The sequence below is a fragment of the Falco rusticolus genome, chromosome 6 (assembly GCF_015220075.1).
Source record: "Falco rusticolus isolate bFalRus1 chromosome 6, bFalRus1.pri, whole genome shotgun sequence".
In the NCBI taxonomy this organism is placed as follows: domain Eukaryota; kingdom Metazoa; phylum Chordata; class Aves; order Falconiformes; family Falconidae; genus Falco; species Falco rusticolus.
The window spans coordinates 58309112-58331890 of record NC_051192.1 but is presented as its reverse complement, the minus strand read 5'-3'; the positions used below and the strand labels follow the sequence as shown (position 1 = coordinate 58331890).

Here is a 22779-nt window from a genome sequence, read left to right as displayed (position 1 = left end):
AGCAAATTAATCTACAGACTGCAGGGGAATGCATTGCTGTTCTTTCTTCTGTTGAAAACCAAAGCGATGCAGAGAGAAGTTGCAGTCTCATGATAAAAGAAATCCACCGAGCCATAACACACATGAATCCAAACAAACCATCTTTGACTTTTACTATTAGGATGCAGATAATGAGAGACTTCATCAGTAGTAGTCAGCATAGATCAAATCTTCACTGCTGTAGTGCCATCACCTTCAGTCACACTGAAATCAGAGCTCAACAGCTTAAATACAGGATTTCTGTTAGCAGTCATGATCTTTAAATTCTGCTTGTGTAAATTGTTTTGTAAACTGGTTAATTTTCTTTTTCCTCTCTCACCACTTATCCCCCCAGCACAACATTAAATGTAGATGTGCAGCCTTAATTGGTTTAGTTGCAAGAAGATAATCTTTTTTTCCTCCTTTCTTGCTGTTGCCTGTTAGCTTAAAGGCTTTTTAGCTGAAGGTTGATAATTATCACTGAGAAGAAACTAGCACATCAGGAGTTCATTTTCCATCTTAGCACTTGTGGCGCTCCTTTGAACTCCTCTCACCAAACCCACGTTCCCACTCTGTCACTTTCCTCCCTCCATCATAAAAAGGTCTCGGCAGCCAGCAGCTCCAGCCTTTGCTGGCGGGCAGAGGGCATTGCTTCTCCGGAGTGCTCCTCCAGCATGGACAAATTGCACGAGACATTGATAAACATGGAAGACGCTTTGGGTTCAGAACATTCTGTCTGCTTATCATCCTGGGACTGGAAAAGCACCACTGGGTCTTTCGAGCTGCACCCAGTCTCGTCTCCACACAGCTTATCCCCGACACCCTCCTTCGAATCCTACTCCTCATCCCCTTGCCCGGCAGCGGTGGATACCCCCTACGGCAGCGGTGGTGGCAGCAGCTTGGTGGGCTACAACCTGGTGGACTTCACCCCTGCCTACCTGCCTAGCCCCGGGCAGGCTCGGCTGCCCAAGGGCACCAAGGTGCGGATGTCTGCCCAGCGCAGAAGGAAGGCCAGTGAGAGAGAGAAGCTGCGGATGAGGACCCTGGCTGATGCACTCCACACGCTGCGCAACTACCTGCCCCCCGTCTACAGCCAGAGGGGACAGCCCCTCACCAAAATACAAACCCTGAAGTACACCATCAAGTATATCAGCGAACTGACGGAGCTCCTCAACAGCGTCAAGCGGGTATAGACCCTGCCTGGGGCACCTGCCCCAGCACGCTCAGGGTCTTTACAAACAAAAAACCAGCAAAATTTCTTCCTCACCAGACCGCGGTGGCACGGGTTGTGAGAGGAGGACGGAGCAAGGGAGGGAAAGAGAGGGCCACCGTTGTGCATAGGACGGGATGCTGGAAGGTGATGTAGGATTGCCTGAAAAACCTGAGCTGCAGGTTGCCAAGACAGAAGTCTTGCTTTTTGCTTTTTTTATGTCTTTTTTTTTTTTTTAATAATAAGCTTCTGGGAAATATTAAACCTAGTCTGATAAAAAAGTTAAAAGAAAAAGCCAACTGATCTTCCTAGGATTTACATATCACTGTTCTGACTGATCTTCTGTTTAAGAAGGGCAACAGTAAATCCATAGGTTTTAAACTGAATTTTAAAAATGTAAATGACAAAACACTATAAGATTACTCAGTGTATTGATTTGTAGGCACTTTAATACTAGGATGATGAAAAACATGTATAGCTAGTTCAAGTATTGTCTATTTATCCACGTTTCTACTGTACCTCAAAGTCAAGCAAAAAGTAATAGTGAGAACATCTTTGCTCATAAACAAGTATCAGTGTCATAGTTTGTATCTTGTATTATATATCTGATTGATAAATAAAATCTAGCAATGAATGCTAAATACTGGCAATTAAATATAAGGAAAGTGACATTTTGTATAGATAAATTGCTGTTAAATCTTATCCTCTTCATTAATACGTACAGAAACATATAGTATTTCTGTATTTAATGCCTAAACCCCCCTTGCTTCAATGCCTGATGAATTGTAGGAGACATTCGTACATCAAATTGCTAGAACAAATGAGCTATCTTCCTTCTCTCTGACATGAAATAAATTGATTCAGGTACTAGCAAGATGCAAAGTTTTATCCTCAAGGTGTACTGAAACCTAGGAGGGCTCTAGTAACCATGTCTCCTTATTAAAAGATGTCAGATCAGCTGTTTTCTACAGCTAGTACAACACACAACTTCAAAATTAAAAAAATAAATCTTAATCCTTAATTACTTTGAATTTCATCTGACAGGTATGGCACAGGTCTCACCATATTACCAAAAAAAATGTGAGTTGCTTTGTAACTCTCACTGCAGACTGACTCTTAAAACGTGGCTGTGCTAAGGCCAGCAACACAGAGAGGAGCAAAACCCATTGCTGAGTTGCATGGAGCTAATTAAATCAGATTAACCTTTTCTCCATGAGGAGATGTAAGCACAGAGAAAGCAGCAGCGAGGAGGTAACAGACTTGTCTCACCAGGATGGCTAGATCAGCATGTCTGTGTGGACAGATGGTTTAGGTTTGCAGATATATCCTGCAGCAGAGCACCACAAACCTAAAACTTTATTGCATCTTTCTGTTTCTTTCTTTTCCTCTTTCTGTTTGTTTGGAAGGAAATACAATTGTCCTTGTAATTTTTTTGTTTTTCTCTAGGGTTCAGCCTAAGCTGACTCCATGCTCTTCTCACATGGCACAAGCATACTGGAGCAATCAGCCCAAAATCCATCAGTGTCTCAAAAAAGCAGCTACATTCAAATTTATGCAGGTAGCACTGTCACTCAAAACATAGCCACATCTAAGCATATCCCATATGCTTCTGTTTTGTTTTAACCCACGTTAGATTTCTCACAAGCTTTAGGGTTTCAGCAAGGATATAAGTAAAATAATTTTTTTAAAGCCCTATAAAATTGTTAAACCAGAGAAAGTTTTGTGCACATGAGATGGCAGCACTAATGTCAGCATAGTATTCCTCAGCATAAGCCTGTGCAGCTGATCCAGATTTGAGGAGATGAAGAACTACACAGACAAAGTCAGTCTGAGTTACATTCTGCAAGGGAGTGAAATTGCACATTGCCTGTGGGATCTTGCACAAAACAGTAACAGAGCCCAATCTCGCATCCTTTCTCAAAGACTGTCACACTGACAGCTCTAAAGAGGTGTTCTCAGCATTGGCAAACCACCAACAGATGCACAGAGACTGCGATGTTAAAGACCATCATCATTCACAAGTATAGTGGTTGGGTATATTGTCCATACTTGGGAAAACTTTTAATCTTGTTTCTTACATCTTCCACACCTAAAACTACAGGTAACAACTATGTTTTCCAGTTGTTTAGCTAGGGAAGCCTATAGGGTCATGATTAAAGCAGAGTAACAAGGAGTCAGAAGGATCCACTTATATTGCTAGTTTATCTATGACCTTGGGTGGTCATCCAGCACTGCTGCCTCAGTTTACCCATCTACAAGTAAACAACTCTGAAACCTAATGGCTTCAGAAGGCTGCTGCTCTTCAGCGAGGTTAAGTAATGCTGTATGCAGAGAGAGTGTCCCAGCAGGAGGCCCTGCAGGTTTGAGAAATGGCTCAGGTTAGCATTTCCCACCACCCCTGAGAAAGTGGCAGGTGAAGGCCCTGAGCACACTGGGCTACAGCTTCCTTCTAAGTGCTTGTAGAGTTCCTCTGTCTCCCTGCAAGTCCAGGGCAGAGCAAAAGTAACCACAAAGTCAAGGCTTCAGGTTTAGGACACTTTACTGCTTCTGTGCCAGTGAACTAGACCATGCCTGCGCCTACTCCCTAGCCCCAGAATTCCGGTGGCCACTGCCATACCCTTCAATACTTTAGGCTCCAGCACAACATGGTGGCATCTAAGCTGAACTTAGGGCAGATTGTTCCCTTAAAAAAACCCAACAACCAACCAACCACGACATCATCTTACTCACTGTCCTGCAACAGGCCCAAGGCCCATCATCCAAGACAGAGTTAGTTTACTAGAATACCTTGTACTCTTGCACTGTTTGTTTGATCCCCTTTCAGGGGGATCTCTCATTCCACCAGCATGTGAGGCAGGGGGGAAAGTGACCAAGGAGGTATAAAGAGGCAGCATATGTAGGTTCTGTACCTACCTGTGACAGATCTTCTAGGATCTGCCAGTTCATTTTTCCCCTCCCAGAAATAAATGGATTCTTGCTCTGCCTGACATGGAGCATCTCTATAAACCCTTCCTTTTGTAATTCTTCCCTTTGGCATAAACATGTCGCTGATCCCAAGGAAATAGTCTGAATTATTATATTCATGAAAGTACAACTCCTGCTGCTACTAAATGTTGGATTTTATTTATTTTTCAGTAAAATGAATACAGTCTTTTCTCTTTCCTTTACCTCCAGGAATTTAGGATATTTAAATTGATGTAAAAGAGACCAAGTTATGTCCCCATTTAAGGGTATGAGATCTAGCCTCCAGAGCTAGTACGTAAGGTCCATATTGAGTTTCAACAACACACCACAGTAATCCATAGAACAGAGACAAAAAAAAAAAAAATCTCAGTTTGAGAAAGTTGCACAAATCACGGAAGTAGAGGACATTTCACATACAAACATCTCTCAACACAGCATGCTAAAAATCTGCATGGAAATAAAGCTAAAGTAGCAGCCCAACAAGTCACTAGAAGTTCATGGTTGAAGGATTAAATTCCATTCCTTAGGCAGAATGTAGTTGCTTACCATGCTGAAGAGAAAAAGATACAGGAGACTGAACTGGGGTTAGTCCCAGACAGTGAAATGAACTCTTCAGCCATAAGAGCTCTCTCTCCCTTTCCCAGGGTAACATGCCACTGAAATTCCTTACTGACATGGAGAGCAGAACACGGGTACTAGAGAAGCAACCACCACATAGATTTCTGCTGCGTTCATAGATTTCTCATACAATAAACTGGTTCATTAAATCATGCTTCACGAGTGATACAAGGCATAAAGCTGAAAGGGAAACAGACAAGCGCTCAAATACTAAAGAGAAAAGGGATAGAGAACATAAGATCTACATGAATTAAATAATTTGAGCCTTGAGATACAGAAACATGGGAGTTCAGTTGAACTACTAGTCCTTCACTTTGAGGTTACCAATGAGATGATTACACTATCCTGCTGCAGACGTTTAAAAAACCAAAACATAACTCCCACACCTCACAGAGCCAGAAAGAAACAGCTCAAACCGTGCGCACCCTCTCTCTGCCCAAAGACACTGGAGAGCAGTGCAGTGAAGCAGGCGGAAGGCAAGAGAACAAGATAAGCAAGGGGCACCGAATCATAGGCGACATGGCCGGACTCCATTAGCTACTTTTCTGAGCAGCTCTTCATATTCCGAGCTGTGCCCTTGCCCCTGCTCTGGGCAAGTTACTGAAAGGGGAACCAGGTATGATCACAGAGTGCTTAAGGCTTCAGAAGCCAGAGGAAAGAGGGGCTTTTGCCCCGCAGTCATCCTAATCCTTCTATCAGGGAAGAATAAGGCAGGGCAGAGCAGGCAGTTTACATATAATGGATTTTGTGCAAGTTAACCCCTGTGGTGCCATCAGCCAGGCAGTTAGTGCTGCTGGAGGGAGAAGTTGCTGCTGTCAACAGTATGAGAATAGGCTGTGGGTTTCTCCTCATATTCCAGAGACCAGTGGCTGTTCTAGTGCAGCTGGAAGTATATGGTGCTGCTTTATTTAACAAAAGGCACACCAATGGAAAGGAGGAAGCCTAGCAGATAGGGTATTCGCCCAGTATTCAGGAGACTTGTGCAGCTTCATTCACCATGGCAGGTTTCCACCTGAATTCAGGAGAGTCACAACTTCTCTGCCCACCCAATAAAAAGGGTGCAGCAGCACATTACCTGCCAGCAGCAACAATACCCAACACAAACACCCTGAAAGGTGGCAATGAGACTAAATTCCCTCTTGGTGGGAAGAGTAAGTGCCTAAGAAAGAGTATTATTGCCCACTGGTTAAAGGATCACACGTGGAAGAAGCTTCCTAAGCAAGCCTTGGCTGTGAGCCACAGAGAGCTCACACCCCACAGCAGAGGGAAGCCTGGGGCCACCCCACCCCACCCCCACAGTGCTTTGAAATTCTACACGGAAGAGCACCATGTAGGTGCCAAGAGGTTTTATGGTTACACATTTGGGCTGCACATAGGTGTGCTTGCAGGGGGGTGGGGGGTGGGCTTCCTGCAAAAGAGCTTCAGACAGTTCCTTGGGAGAGCTGCTTATCTAGTAGCTGCCACAGCTCCATATCCCCTCTGCCTAGGGATGTTGGGGGCCATCCTTCCAGCTCTGCATGTAACTAACCCCCCCCAAAAACCCACACCACCAAAAACCACCCCCACAGCAATATACATACACTGGAGCTTCTAAGGAGCCAGTATCTGACTTTTACTCCCCAACATATTTGCCATACAACCACAAATGCTATTATTGCATTTAACAGATGGGAAATTCAGTTGCGAAGCATAGTCCCAGCTCCCAGCAAAGCAGCTTGTTTTAAGCAAGCTATAGAACTTGGGTCCATCTGAATCCCTTCCCTGATCAAGCCCTTGACTTTTTGCTTCTTTACACAGCAACTTGCTCTTATCACTACACCAAGTAGTATAAAGCAACTGATTCAGCTTACTCAAGCTTTAAAGCATTTCTTTCAAAGCACATGCCTGTCTGGGGTTTGGGAACCTAGCTAACAGTGTGCTAACACTGTGTTTAGGTGTTTCTGGACTCACATACACAAATGAAAGCAGTAAGTATGGGAGTGACTAGCTGAAGACTCGAACAGACTTGTGGCAGAAGCCAAAACTTGAACCATGGCTTCCTAAATCATTACATCATTGTCAGAACATATTTTCCTCTGGATATAGGTGCATAACATTTACTGAAGACTTTGAGATTTAAAATAAAGAGTAAACCAATGTACTAAAAGAGAAAATTAATTGGGGCAGAAAATGTAAATGTCAGTTTTCTTATTTTTTTAGTATTAATAGCAAGTTGTTGCTACTTTACATCACCAAAGCAGTAGAGTTTTAATATACTAACCATGTCACTGAACACAGACTATAGAAATGCAGATCTCTTTTTTTTTACTATCACTGACCACATATAACGAGGCTACTTGTAGCACTGGCTTACCACCATTTATTTGAAAAGGAAATAACTTTCTGTAGTACACTTTGGTTATTGTGCCTATTTTCCTATAAAAACAAATTACACCAGACTTCTCTTTTTCCTTATAGTTTTATCATTCACCTGTCAAAATTGCCAAAGACATTAAGCATAAACAAAGAAGATTGATCTGCTTTCAGCTTATGTTAACAGGGATATAAAAATAACATCCCAAATACCAGGGAGAAAAGCATGTGGTCATAAAATATCCACTTAAAAGGCAAAGAGGTGTTGATGCAACACTTGAAGAGGATTTATTTTTTTTAATAGAATATATATTTATAACCAGGAAGGCAGTTCCTGAATTTTAGTATAAACAGACACCTCTGAGGTGGAGAGAACGTTACTGTCATGTTTTCAAAAGATTTTAACTGATATTCAAATGGATTTTGTGTATCGTGCTGTTAGAAAATCTGACAAGAAGCTTTATATAAATCCTAGTCCAAACATGGAAGGGAATCTCCTTGATTTTTCCCCCTAACAAAACAGTAAAGGACCATCTTATCTACTAACACTTTCCATTTTGCAAAATGGCACTAAGCAGAGCTGTTCAGTTTACCTGGGCATCATCTTGCTTTTCAATAACTCTTGAATCCCCATAATCAGATAAAGAATCTCGAGATACTGACTAATCTTACGGAAAGAAATTAAGGTGCCTTAGACAAGATTGTAAGTACCAGATATCTATTCTTAAGTGATCTTGCCCTTGAGTCTTAGTTTGAAGAAAGGAATCAGAAACCCAGGAAGCCACAACTGAGACTGAGTTAACAGTACTGGAATAGGCTGCCCAACCCCATGCTTGGTTCTCAGAGCAGCCACTAGTTGCTAGGGTTTTCCCCTTGCATGCTGTAAGAGGGGAGAAGGTGGCTCAGGCTACCCAAGGCAGCCTATGCCGTGCTGGCAGAGCACTGCTGCGGCAAATTAAGATTTCTCCAGATAAGTGAATGGCAAACACTGTAACAGTCTCATTTCTTGGCAGACATGCAGCATGATGCAAGACACGGGGAAGTCATCATACCACTTACAACACCCATACTTGTGTTCTCTTCAGTGCAAAATCCTAGCAGCATATTATAGGTATGTCCTTTGATTTCTCAATAGATTGTGTCCACAGACTGAGGAATAACTAGTGCTCAACCCACTGGGTTAATGTAGGGAAAAGCACTAAGCACAAAGTCCTGACTTGTAAGCCTGACAGCAGACTTTACGTGTTCTGCATTATTTATTTTTTTTATTCCCATGCTGGCATATTTACATCTCATTGATCAATATCACAGCTCCACAGCTTTAGTCTTCACTTACCACAGAGGTAACCAAAATAAGACTCCTTTATCACAGTAGCCTCCTCTATTGAAAAACAGTCTTGATGCACAGCTAGGGACCTGACATGCCCTCATCATGAGGCCCACACAGATTTTCCCAGAAATAACAGTGAAAGACATCTACTACAGAAATGCTTAGCAGGCAACTGGAAGACAGATGAGGCTTACAAATTTGAACTTGTAATTATAGCACAAACTGTTTAGTGAGATCTCTGTACAGGTATTGTAGCAACAGAGCTACCACCTTTTAGATACCATGCTTTTTCACAATGTGCAAATAGTCACAAAATAGTTTCTTGCTCAAGTTAACCTTCACAGAAATTCCCTGTAGTATAATTCTATTTAATATAAAGTTAAAAAACAGACACCCATTATTATATCTTTAGCCCTAAGGGATAGTGATTCATGCTAAACAATAGCTTTCCTTCAAACAGGAAAATATTGAATCTGAACTGGTTTCACATCACTGCTCAGATGCAAAGAAGAAATGGAGAAATTTTCCTCCCATTAAAAAAAGAAACAACCCAATAATCTGACAGGGGCTCATAAGCATCATGTTCTCTAGTAAGTAAAAATCTTTAACACTTCATGGATAGAATCCATGTATTGTTACTACTGCGAGTCTTCACTAAAAGCTTTTTTCCGTTTAGGCTGACAGCTTACTCAGCTAAGCAGTCACTGATGTTACCTGTGAAAGATTTCCCCCACCTAGAGAAGGCAACTTGACAATGCAAAGCCACAACACCTGCAAGATCCAGTCTGCAGTGTTCCTGTCAATAGCCACTACAGGATCAAGCATGTTTGACCCTGTCTTGCCTCAAAAAACACTTTTTTCTACTACATTAAGCTCCCTGAAATCTTTCATTCATACTGAAACTTTAAAAAGGCTCAAAGTGATTTACAATTGACTTCACACCTGTTGCCACCTTCTTCCCCTTACTCCCCCGAAAAAGCTTCCAACTGCCAAGTGACTAGACAGAAGTTCTGGACTTGCTAGCTGAGCAGACTAGGTCAGATGTAAATCCACAAAAGACTAAGAGTTTAACACTGTAGAGAAATATAAGACAGCAACACACTAATTTATGTTAAAGACAAAGATACATCCATACTGGTTAGCTGACCCTTTTCCTCAGTAGAGGCTGTCAATATATTTTCCCAGTAGATACTTTCAAGATGTCTTGTAAGTCTAGGTAGGCTGTGCTTGCTTAGGCCACCTCACTGCAGCTTCGTGAAACTAAATAGTTTCTGTTTAGTCTCTGTCAAAAGTCAGCATATTCACCTACAAGGAGAAGAGAGTCATACAGAAGTGTTATGTTACAACAGCAGCATACTTGGTATTCCAGTAGCGTAATTTAAGATTGACACCAACCTCTGCTAGTTGTTTTCCTTCCTAACAAGCACTGCGCCAGATGATGCTTGCCCACGCTGAACTGGTTCCACACTATGATCTGGTGAGACATTTCAGCTTTTAGTTTTCTTTACAGCACATGCTAGGACTAGGAATCTGTTATCTGCCACAGCTCATGACAGCACATGCTATAATTGCTGAGCAAAGATTCAGGAGTGAATTGAGAAGTGCCTGTTTTCTTACCAAGTCTGTGTTTCCCAGGATTGCATCTCTTTGGACAAAGAAAGCCTGAAGGCTGTTGTGTAGTGCTGCAGATCACCACACTGCAGTGGAAATACAGCTACAAGACAAGAATATTCATATTATGTGTAGAGAAGTCTTATTTGGCAAACATGATATGTGTACTGACCCCAAAGGAGGTGACCTGAACACTGCTAAGTGGCTAGTCTTACAGTGTTATGCTTTCAAAGGGGTGGCTAGTTACCCCAGGCAGCACCTGGCCAGCTGAAACTTTACACAGTGTTTGCTGCATGCTGTGCTCCAGGCTCAAGCATGTGGCAGACCATGGAGACATCTCACCTGCTCTTGTAACAGAGTTGTGCCTTGTACAAAGGTGAACATCCTCACTTCAAATCTCTTTAGGTGCTGAGGAAGTTTACCTCTGAGGCTATAATTAACTTCATGGAAGACAGTTCTGTAGGAATCTTCACTGTTTTCGCATCTTTTGGGGAAAGTGAAAAAAAAATATATTTAATCTAAACCTTCATCACTTTAACTAGATCTTTAAACAAAGCAAGAAAATGAAATACAGAGGAGCTTTTCTCAGTTTTCCTTGGACCATAAGGGTGTGGCTAGAGCCTCCCCCAGTGATGAGGTGTGCATTTGGCCACAGTCAGGGTTGCTTCTTGTTCTTTCTTTCCAGCTGGAAGCTGTTAGCTAGAAGCATTGCTGGCCAGCCCCATGATCTGCTGCCACCAGAAGGCATAGCCACTGTGCTGACACTGACATGAACTCCACAGCCTAGCAGCAAGTGCCCACCAGGACAGAACAGTGCATCCAAGCCAACTTCTGTCCTCTTCCCCTTTTCTCCCAGCTACGGTAAGGGGCCTTGTGCTGGGCAGTTACCAAATACAGGCAGGAAGTCCTCCTTACCCATTTACAAGGATGGGCCATTGTGGAAGGCTGTCCTGGCTTTGGGAGTTCGCAGCCCAGCAGTTGTTCAGGTTTAGTTCCAGTCTTACATCTTTAGGCTGGAGCAGTTCAACTTCAAAATACAGTGCCTCCCTCAGGTATTTTACCACAGGATATTCCGATTCCTGGTACGGCTCTGAATAGGATTTCTCTAGAAGAGAGTATTGATGTTAAAGTTCCCTTTTTACAGAGTAAGTATTCACAAACTTTCTGCTTCACTCATCTTTCCACCACCAATTACTCTGGCACAGTTATACTAAAACCTGAGGGAGTGTATGAATGACAACAAATGTTGATAGGATGGCAGGAAAGTAAGAACTGGCAAGGAAAGCAAAGATCTGAACTGTATTCCTTGGCTCTGAGGATCCATAAGTGAGATGCTCCTGAAAAAAAAACATTGGACTAAGATACTCATTCAAAAACTGTCTCTATAAGAAATACCGGGGGGATGGGAAGTAAAAAACTTCATCAGGCCGCTCCAGTCAGAGTGGGTATTTGGTCCAGGCTTCAGTTAACCCTTTCTGCTAGCTCAGTTAACATTTTACAGCAGTATGGCACGTAGCTTCCTTCTGACACAGGTTACGATTATTTCAGTCAGTACTAACTCTGCTTAGCAACAATTAGGGAGTTGACAGAGAGAAGCTGACATTACATCCGCTACACAAAACATTTAGCATGCCCAGACCAAGCAAGAAAACATGTGTCAGTGATGCTAAGTCCGATCCACTACAGATAGTTGACCATTTATGTTGGGTTCTGGAACACAAAACCTCTGTTAGAAGCCTTGAAGAGGTTTCCACTTCATCCCTGGAGATTTACAAAAGTCATCTGGACACAACCTATTCTAGGTGGCCCTGCCTGAGCACAAGGCATAGACAAGATCACCTTCAGATGTGCCTTCCAGTCTCAACTGTTCAGTAGTTCTATGGAGTCTAATCATAAGTGTTACCTTTGAAAAGCTTCATTGAAAGAGCAAGAGAGCCAAACCCTGGCTTAATACTGGGTGGTGGGTTCTTCTTAGATTCGTATTGGACATCAACAGTCTGCTTGATTGCATACCAGCATACAAATTTCAGTCTGAGGGAAAAGGTTTAGCATTAGATTTTTCAGAACCAAGATACCTTGGACAGCCTTCTAGGGCATGACACTTACCGGTATACTGGTGTACCATTGTCAGGTCTGAAATAGAGGACATCGTTTTCATATGTCATGGTTGTGCTATTGAACTGAAAGATACACATAATTACAAACAAGACTGTTACATTAGAGTTTACTTTGATTTTGACACAATATCCACATCTCTCCACTTGACTGGTAGATTGCAATGAGCAAAGTGTGCTCAGGAATGGCCAGAAATTACTGGCCAACAGCTCTGCGCTTGCTGAACTAAAGCTGGCAACTACACCATAGTCAAGAAGAAACAGTTTATTAGCTAACACCACCTTGAATATGACAAGATGACATAACACCCCAAAAAGGGAGAACACTGGGCCAGAGATAGAGATCAGTTGTTTCTGTTGACAAGATCAATGTATAGCATGAGATGAAACACTTGCAGAAGCAAGCTGCATTCGTGATAACCTGAATTTGAGCATGACCTGATCCTTTACTGTTTTGTCCCTGCAGCTTATGTATTGTGTAAACACAGGTCCCACTCTGGTCTTGGGCCAAGTAGTCATTAGCAACACTAATCAGCTTCTGCAAGGCATATGAGTATATCTCAACAGCATAAACTCACATTTGATTCCATTACTATGCAATTCAGAGGTGTTAAACTGAAGGCTAGTTTCAGAAAGCACTTCTGACCTTGAAAACCATTTTTACAAACAAGAACTTCTGCCCAACTGAATTTAGTATCTTCATAAAAAGAGTGTGGATTTATTACTTAACAAAAAGTCATCTGTGACCTTCTTGCAACTTCTGCTCAACTCTGAGCCTCTGCCAGTTCTAGTAATAACTCTGCCCCAACACAGAGTAAACTTTTTTTTCTTGTGACTAAGCCCTTACCTTTCTACTTGTTCCACAAGTGTTCACATTGAACTTGAAGGTTGCAGTCTTCTCTGTCACTAGGCTGGGTTTGCACCGTCTGTCCCTCAAGACAAGCAGGCTAGTGTCCAGGTCTGCAACTCGTGCCACTTTTACTGCAGTAATAACCACAGTACCATTGGGCAGGCACTCTGAAAAACACATTTTCATGCAAGTCAGGACACAAACTCCTTTATTTTGGAGCCTAGCACAACAAAGAGGTTCTGCATAGATTAGCTGGCAATTTCTTTGGCAGCTCACAAGGGCTAAGCTTTGAGCAAGACTCTTTTCAGTACTAACACCTGATTTTCTCCAGGCCAACTGCCAGTAAAGTGTGCACTACATGGATGAAGCTGGTGATTTCCCTTACCTTTCTCTTTTCCTAGGAATTCTCACCCTCTCCCAAAAGGATTTTCCTAGCCAAGATATCCAGTACATTCAGTATTGATGAGTAGCTTTAGAATAGCTAATTTACATGCCAATGCTCCCCATACCCCACCAAAAAAAACCCCAAACACCACCAAATCATTTAATGTCAAAAACAGCTACAAAAACCCTTTTAAAAAAGCTTCATGATTTTGGAGGTGTGAGGGGATCTAGTTTTCCACCTCCTTCCCCCCCTCCAGTACTAGACAGGATAGCCACTCCAATCTGTAATTGGACTTGCCTTCTAGTATATTACTTTGTATGAAATCTGACAGACAAACAGAGTATCACACAAGTATAAACTCTAGAAACATTTCAGATTGCCTGGGCTTGTGTGACTTAATTATGCAACTCATTGCATTAACAGCTAATCCCCAACACATTACGTATTAGCTCTGAAGGTGAAAATCTGCAGGAAAATGAGAAGTGCTTCCTATTAGCCAAGGTGATGCCATCCTTCAAGGTTAAGTGGAGTGAAGTCTTTATTCCAGAGGTATGAAAATCCTAGAGATGACAATCACAGGTTAAACAAGAGAATAAAGACATACCGTTCAACTAAAGTATTCAAAAACAAAGAGGGCAGGTTATACAAGCCAAAGGTAATAGTGCTTGATCAAAGTCAAATCCACAGGAGATTTTTTTTAATTTCAAAGCCCACACAATGAACTTTTCCAGTCGTTTTGCAATACAAACTCCATTGCACATACAGGTGCCATTAAGAGACAGCTCATCCTTAAAGTGCTCGCAGAAAGATTTTTTTTTTTTCCTATTTCTGCCAACATTAACCAAGGGAAATTGAAGTGTTCTTCCAAGGGCAGAAAACAGTCCTCCATTAATCCTTTGAAGCCTATCTCAAAGGGAAGTTTCATTTCACCTTCAATGACATCATGTATCACGTTGCCATCTCACAGCTAGAGCATGCTTTTCAATTGCTACATGCTGGCATCCTTACCTCATAGTTCACATGGGAAGAAAGGAAAGGGACAGAGATTGCCAAGTGAGTGCCATTGTCCCTCAAGCTGTAGTTGTACTTCTGCACAGTCTCTGGGGTCAGGTGCCAGTCAGAGATGAAGGGTAGCCAGTTTTGGTCCACATTCCCATGAGTGATAATGAGGTGAAGGTTCCTCCCATCACAAAAGCCTCTTGCACTAGGCAATACTGTAATACAGTCAAGAGTCAGCCAGCACGCTAGCTGCCATCAGAGTTTAATCCCAGAGTTTGACAGTATCCCTGACTGAAATCAGCCCAGTTAACAGACGAGTTCACAGCCAAGCTGGTACAGTTTTGCCCATATTCTACTAGTTTACCTGCATCTTTAACAGCTGACACTGTTTTGACTGGGACAGCGAAGGTCTCACTTGTTGGATGGGTTACAAATTCAAGTGTGACATTCATGTTGTATGCTCTCATGTCAGCTTTCATGTACTAGGAAAATCATATTTAGAAATTAAAATCACTAAATGATATAATCATTTTTATATCATGGTATGCTGCTGTGTCATAGTACACACCTCTTTCTTAATGCTTGGCGCATCAAATTGGACTTGAATTACATAGGCTTTGCTTCCATTTGCATATTTGATCTCGTGTGTTAGGTATCCATGCTGAACAGCTTCAGGTACAGCAACAGTTGCCCCCTCAATGGTTAAGTTGACAAGCTCCACATCTGGGAGGAATGTTCCCACTGTCACATTTATTAGCCTCACACTCAGATTTGAGTCTGAAAAGGAACACAGTAACATTATCTATTAGCAGTACCAAAACCTTCAGTAAATTAAACATTCAGTTACTTACTGGTGGCTATAGCAAGTTCTACTTGTTCAAATGGTGTTTCTATTTCCTTGATGATAGTATGTTTGGTTAGTCCCCATTTGTTATCTTCCCACTGATGTTCCAAAAACAGGTTGATGACGTATTTTGCCCCATGCTGTCCGCTGCTCACAGAAGTCTAAAATTTCAAATCAACACCCTTTAGTATAATATGGTTTTACATTAAAGTTGTGTTGTAACATCTTGAGGTCAGCTAGAACTACAGCTCCAGACAACCGTCCTTCTCTGCTCAGGAATTATGAACTCCTAAGAGGCACTTGCTGTATCCCTATGAGTTTAGATTATATCAGATTACTCAGAAAACCTCCTTTGGAAAATTGTCCCCCACTCCCATGTTCCAAAGCAGGAGGGGACTGTTTCAGCAGTGAAAGGGCTCCTCCTGCCACTTTCTTTGGAGTTCAGTTGTTACATTTGTACAAGATTCATTTCACTCCTAGAAACTAGATTTAGATGTATAGCCTCAGCCTCTCCCAATATCATACAGTCTGGTAGACAAATGGGTCATTACCATTCTCTTAAGTGGTCTGTGTAAAATACACTAGAACCCATTTATGCTTTACAGTGCAGTTAGGACTGTCTCCAAGGACTATGACATCAGGACTAAAATGCAAAAGCTCTGTGTTAACCTGAGGAATAGTTCTGTGTAGGATTCTGTCCATTTGTGCTTGTGATAAAAAAAATTATTCACACAGTGGTGCTTACAAGAGCTGTCTTTGGTCAGGGCTTTTGAAATTTTTAATATACACCTTTCCTCCCCCTCACTCCCACCCTTCACTTGAAGGGAACAGGATGAAGAATTATTCCTCCCCAGAAAAAAAAACCCAAAAAAAATAAAAAACCCCACAAAGTCTGTTGCTTGGCACCTAACATGAGTCACTAACCTTGTAATAGCCACCTTCTGCACCTATTGGTATCTTCATTGTAATTTCATTTAAGTCATTCAATAACACATATTTCCTGGAATCCATTTCTTTGGCAGAGAGTTTGTGTAGATTCACACCAGCTTCAACAAGCACATCTTTAAAGCTAGTTGCTCCAGCAGAGAGTGGTTGAACATATTTTGGAACAGTCCAGATTATCGTTTTGTTAGTGTAGTCCACACCATCTTAGGGACAAGATATGAGAGCTGTCAGCTCATTACTCTAGTTGCAAGTCAGTCTCTGTACATTGAAAGCACTGGAGCAAGGTACTGCACTTCTCACCTACAGGACATGCCACAGCAGTATCCACCATCAGAATCATCCATCGCTGTTTGTAAAACATACTTGATCTCACTGCAGAAAAGGTAATTCCCTGAGCCTGTAGGAATAAATCTTATTAGACTCACACAGCCTGGTACCTTGATAGGGTGGAATAAGAGTACCAACCTCTACCAGCTGAACTTGCACAGCAGTGTATGGTATTCGCAGCAGAATCCTGGTGTCTGTGGTGTTGAGTCCATAACCTGCACTCCAAGCATCACTTACAAGCAGAGCCTTTTTTTCTTCTGGCTGATGGAATACTATTTGCCATATTGAAGCTTCTCCTGCTTTTGCCTACCCAGAGAAGTTTATCAACAGTTTAAACATGTTGTTCAAAGTAACAGATTAACTCTATTCAACAATGTATTTTACTGAACAGCCCAGCAGTTTTGTTGCCTTATTCTAAATACTGCTAGTGAGATGCCCCTCCAGCTTTCCCCCCTCACACATACAGAAAGCTTTCCCATATGAAGAGCATCAGAGACCAACTGCATTGCTGCATTGCAAATGCAGGGTCCAAGAAGAAAAGCCTATCCACAGTTCACTTCTGGACCGTGGGGTCTTACAGGCAGTTTTTGTTGCACAGTCTCTTGCCTGGGGAATACTTGATTCCTAGGCTCTTTGAGAAATCAGTTTCCATTTCTTTCTTGGATACATGGCCTACAGCTGCCTGGATTTCTAACGTATAAAATCCATGTACTAAACCCACTTGGTACAGAAGTTCTGCTCTTCCGGCTTAAGTGCATTTGGAAAGGACATTTTGTACTGTGTTGACATAGACTAGAAGGATGGTTGTGCCAGAAATAGCACTAGATTTTTACTAGGAAGAAAAAACTTGTAGTTTTACCTCTGGAAAGGCATGAGTCCAGTCCTCAGGTTCATCTTGAGTGAAGTCTTTTACAGTCTGTGGAACCTCCTTCCTGACAGAAACCTGAAAGAAAAAAGCCTGTGTAAGGGGTTTGCTGATAGCACTTGTTTCCTTGTCTTCAACACCCTATAAGTCTTTTTCAAAAGAAACTAGCATTTCTTAGAGGGAGGTTTCCTTCTGCCAAGTGAAAAATTATGGCATAAGATGCCATCATGCATCGTGTATTATCTATTGTCCACTTGATTTCAGTTTCTGTCTATCTTCCCATTTCTACTTCCAGTTAAGGCCAGGAATTTGTTCTTGACTCTCAAGAGGAATCCTTCCCACCCTCACCCTCTCCTCCTGCCCCTGCCCCTCCCCCCCCCCCATTTCTCCCCAGAAAATTCAGTAGGGAAAGTTCCTTTGGAAAGTATTCATTTCTTTTATCTCACATAAGATTTGTTGAGGCAGCATTCAGTGAGTTCAATCCATTAGCTTAACCTTTTGAATACCATTTCACAACTTTATTGGCTATTAATGCTTGCAAGTAGACTTTCAAAGCATAATATAAATGCATCACTAAACTCAAGATGGATTGCTCATGGCAGGGCATTCAAACTGTTTCCAATACACATTCCTAGCATCTAATCAGCTTCAGAAAGAGCGTCTTCCAGTACTCACCTCCTTACTGTACTTTAAGTACGTTCCCATAAGTACTTCCAGTACTTACCTCCATGTAGTTACTTTCACATACTAGCTCTCTCTGACTCCATGGACCATAATAGCAACTTGCACTTTTCAGATGAGTTGTAGCATTTTTCATATCAGGAGTAGGAGATGCTTTGATTTGTATAGTTACTGTGAACACATCTTTCTGCATGGACACAGTGAACACTTGCCTGTTAGGCTAATTTTCCCTAGTTAGGCACCACCTGTCCTTGTGACCTAAAAGTAAATTACAGCATCCACCCACTAAGCTCTGCACAGAATAAACCCATACTGAAGCATTACTGCTTTCTGCTTGATTGACTACGTAGGCTATATGCATCTAGGTATACAGCTACATAGCAACATAAATTCTGGGGAGCAGCTTCAACCTTTTACATACCCCCAGAACTGGACAAAAAAATGCTTTTTACAATATAGCTAATCTTATGTTTTATGACATAGTAGCAGTGAGCAAGCAACACAAGCAGCCAAAGCTTGTGAGTTTTTACCCTAACAAGTCTCAAACACTAAATATTAGAGCAGAGTGTAACACAGCTGCCAGAAAAAATTCCCTATTCTTACCCAAGAGAAAACAGTTGCCCTTCAAGGGCTCATGTGGTATAGTTCTTCATATGTTCATCTGCAGGCCATTCAAATATCAATATGACAGAATAGTCTCAGACCTCTGGATACATTTGAGGATAATTAAATAATTTTCTGCACATAGATGTTCAAGACACTGCAGCACCTCAGTTAATATCTATCAATAATTTGGTAATGTTTCACATAATGCTTGTATACAACAGCACCATAATAAAAAAATGCCTATAATAGACTTACCTCTAAGTGAGAATGGCAGCTTAGTGCAGAAGCACGAAATTCAATGGTACTCCAATTGCTGTAAGTTACTGTATAGCCACACTGTGATGCCACAGCCTCATCTAGCTCCCAGGCTATTCCAGATTGATCTATGGGCAATTAATGAAAAGCTGTATTAATGAGTTCACCTCCTGCTCTGCAAACTTCCCAAGCAACCTGCCCTTGCCCCAGGGTTCAGCTGACCCTGCCCTAATAGGGCCTAACTGCATACCTTGGGCTCAGACATAAGAAAATTGCAAAGTGGCAAAAAAAGAGCTGTGATATCTATAGAAAGTAAGAAAGGTAGAATTAGACAGACTGGGACAGAAGACACTAGCAGCTCAAGGACTGAAGATAAAAAAAAATATTACCAATATAGAAATATTTAATCCTTTCTAAATTAAAAAAGATTAATTTTTCTATATTAATAAATCATTAAATCCTAAAGGGGCAAAACCCCCAGTAAGCACAGAAGTTAAGTCAGTTTCAAAGTCATCAGGACTGACAGATGATGATAACCTAGCAATACCAGGAGTCTGATCTGTGGCTGTCACAGGCCCATATTTCTCTTTGGTGCCTGCCCAACCAATGAAGTCTCTTTAAGGGTCTTACCAGGATGACAAAGACAATAAAGCTTAGCTTGGATATTTTTTTTAGGCTACAAAAAGGTCTTTGTGGTTTTGGGCTATTTTGTTTGTGTTTTGGGCTTTAGTTTGGCTCACACCCCCCCCCCCAAAAAAAAAAAATTGCTCTATACGTTCAAGCTGTACATATCCGAGTTGCAGAGTGCCTTTCTTTGTGTAGGGATGAAAACACCTGACCAAAGAACATATATTAATTTTTTCACAAGTTTAACATTGCCTTCCTAGAATGTTATGGATAGCATGGACTATAGTTCAACAGCTAATTAGCATGGAGAGCAGGTTCAAGCCCGAGTTTACATTTTATGCATATGATTTTACACCTGATAATGTTTATAGCCCAGAAGTTCTCACTCTGCCCTTCCAGGGCACCTCTCAAATGCACCTCTTGTTGACTACCAGCCCATAACCAGAAGGCCCAGCTAGTTTTCCCTTAAGATTCATTAAGAATTTATAAGCCTCCATCAAATCCCTTAGTTGTAAGCAAAGAGGGTGGAAAGCCACTAGTGCAAAATCAGTAGTGTAGTGCCAGCTTCAGGAAGTGAATTTTCAGAATAGTATGTGCTGTTACCGGAAAGCATTTTTACCAGGAGGCAAATCTACCAGCATTAACATGCCTAGAAATTACCAGCTGCATTTCCATTTGAGTCCTAAGGTAGCCATGATTAGACTTGATATCACCGAGTTATCACATAACTTGTCTGCAGGATACTTTATACAGAAATAAAGGTAGCATTTGGCTTTATTAACAACAAGGTCCAACCTACTAAGCTCTATAATCTTAGAACAGTGCAGGGAATTCAAGCATAGGAAGACCTCAGAGAATTTTAAACATTTCACCATGTGTAATTCCCTCTCCAAGTTCTTCTATACCAACTTACCAACAACAGAAAAAGATAAGTATTTGTCCTCAAAGTATTCTGTGCTCAGTGTTATACGCAAAAGGTTCCCCAGGCACTCTGAACTCATGGGTCCTGTGTTGAATGTATTGAAAAGCTAGTAAGAGGAGGATTAAAGGTAACACACAAACAAATCTGTTACTTGCCAGATTGCTTTATAAAGTCAGTGTTGTGATAGTTGTATTCCAACATCTCTGGTCAGGAGGTGTTAGAGGGTTTTATTTTAAAAACCAGCGATATTTCCAGGAGAAAAGCCAGACCTGATATTAGCATACTTGGGTGATCAGCTGGCAATGCTACCTGCAACAGCCAATCATGGAAACAGGATTTTGGAACAGGGTCAAAAAAAGTGCAGTAAATTGGCTGCCCCAATCTGAACAAGTTTGATGGAATAAAACAGAACAAGGAAGTCTCACCCTCCTAAGGAAAAAACCCACCCTTAAACCATGCCCCACTCCCCTCCCCCCCCCAAACAAAAACAAAACAAACACCAACCCCACACCAAACACCTAACCAACAAAAGTCCACAAACTTCAAAACAAACAAACAAACCCATACACACTTATTCTCAAAAGAAGCCACAATCCAAACCTGGGTGGGAGCAGGCACATCAGCTACCCATCAGCCTACCCTATTCACTTGCCCAAATACCAGAAGGCAGTGGCTTATGGTAGGAAATGACCACGCAGGAGCAAAGATAATGGCTTGAGAAGCTCAAGTCCCAAGCTATCATCACAGCATAAACCAGGCTGTGGCTGCCAAACCTCCAAACTGCTGAACAGAATAAACTGTTCTAGATGTAGGAGTAGAGACCAGAGAAGACTTTTCGTTTGACATGCATTTCAAATAAATGGGGATTTGTTGTTTCAAAGAGAAGTTTTCATAGCATAAGTAAGCCAATACCAACTAGACCTTTTATAATAACGATGTATTCCAAGGGCTTGGAGGATCATCTTTCCTAGAGATTTCAGCACTGAACCCTTAAGTTCAACTCCCACATCAAAGATGTTCATACTAGGGCACAGCTCACAGGTGCTGGCAAACATGACCTTATTCTGCCCATAGTCTAAGCTACCAATCTGATTCAGTACAGAAGCTATACAATTGCTCCAAGCTGGATTAAACCTCCTCAAGTATCTTTTTACTTTGACCTTTGGTAAATGCTATCATGTTTATATAGCACCTGCAGCAGGTAGGTCAGATAGTCTTAGAACCAGATCTCTGTATCTGCTGATCTAGGACCACCTCTGTTTTGTAAGGACAAAGTTGAAGTAGACAAGAGTTTTGGTTATGAAAACTGTTTCTTTTCAGGCAAAGTACTGATATCTTTATATTATTTAAAAACCTTACGTAATTGTATTGTCAATAACTATGTTAAAGAAAACAAGAACAACAATTAAGTCCTTCTTAAATCATCTGTGCTTGTTACCAGAATGAGGCAAGGTAGAAAGGTTTGCTTAATATAATGGTACATAAACCTAAAAAGTGACCACAAGCAGTTATCAACAGACACCTGCGTGCTTGGAGCTTCTCAGAAAAATGTGCAAGTAACAGCTGCCACAACAGCTTCGTACTCCTCTGAAACGCACACACAAGCACACATAACACCTATGAAAAGAGCTTAGAAACTGTTATGTTGAAAGCAGTTTACAGAAGCATTACCTGGTCTCTCCCAGGTCCATATTTCAGAGATTAATATCCCTGTTAGCAACAACCTGTAAGAGAAAACAGGGATTAGCAGCATCTTCAACTGTGATAACAGCTTGCTAATAAACTTCTGTGCTCAGAAAGTTCTGGCCTTGGTATTAGACTAGTCTTCAGTTTAGAGCTACAGATCCACACCCAGAAGTTACAAAATGAGATTTCCTTAGTCACTACTAGAAAAGCAGGGAAGGTAAGCCAGAAAAATTTAAATATATAAACCTTAGGTAAGACCATTTATATTTAGCAGCCATGAAACTCTCACCTCTGTACTAGACTCAGCTCCATTGCACATTTAGCTCAGCCTGTGAGTGTGGGTTGGTTTTTTTTTCTCTCCTTTATAGTCACACAGAAACAAAAAACTCCTTCATCAGCCTTACACAGAAGCAAAACCTTTCTGACTTCTCAGAGTCTTGGGATAAATAGAAAGACTGCCACCTTTATACTGATGAAACTCATTTTCAGCTGTTTACCCTCCTAACTATGAACTTATAATTCATGTCACCTGTTCATTTGCTTTACTGATTAAATCTGCTCCTACTGAGG

General features: G+C 41.5%; 2 protein-coding genes across 2 annotated transcripts; one reads left to right on the top strand and one right to left on the bottom strand.

The window, feature by feature from the left end:
• Positions 1–692: 692 nt before the first annotated feature.
• Positions 693–1211, top strand: MSGN1 (mesogenin 1). Its single transcript, XM_037390922.1, has one exon. The coding sequence runs from the start codon at positions 693–695 to the stop codon at positions 1209–1211; it is 519 nt and encodes a 172-aa protein (XP_037246819.1).
• Positions 1212–9777: 8566 nt separating this feature from the next.
• On the bottom strand, positions 9778–22528 carry LOC119149936. Its single transcript, XM_037391844.1, has 20 exons — positions 22499–22528; positions 20515–20629; positions 18975–19102; positions 18157–18300; positions 17427–17510; positions 16706–16873; positions 16541–16637; positions 16220–16443; positions 15303–15456; positions 15020–15228; positions 14816–14933; positions 14461–14666; positions 13895–14012; positions 13065–13234; positions 12210–12283; positions 12007–12134; positions 11019–11208; positions 10446–10587; positions 10110–10206; positions 9778–9797 (listed from the first exon to the last, which is right to left on the bottom strand). The coding sequence occupies exons 1-20, from the start codon at positions 22526–22528 to the stop codon at positions 9778–9780; spliced, it is 2616 nt and encodes an 871-aa protein (XP_037247741.1).
• Positions 22529–22779: the final 251 nt, after the last annotated feature.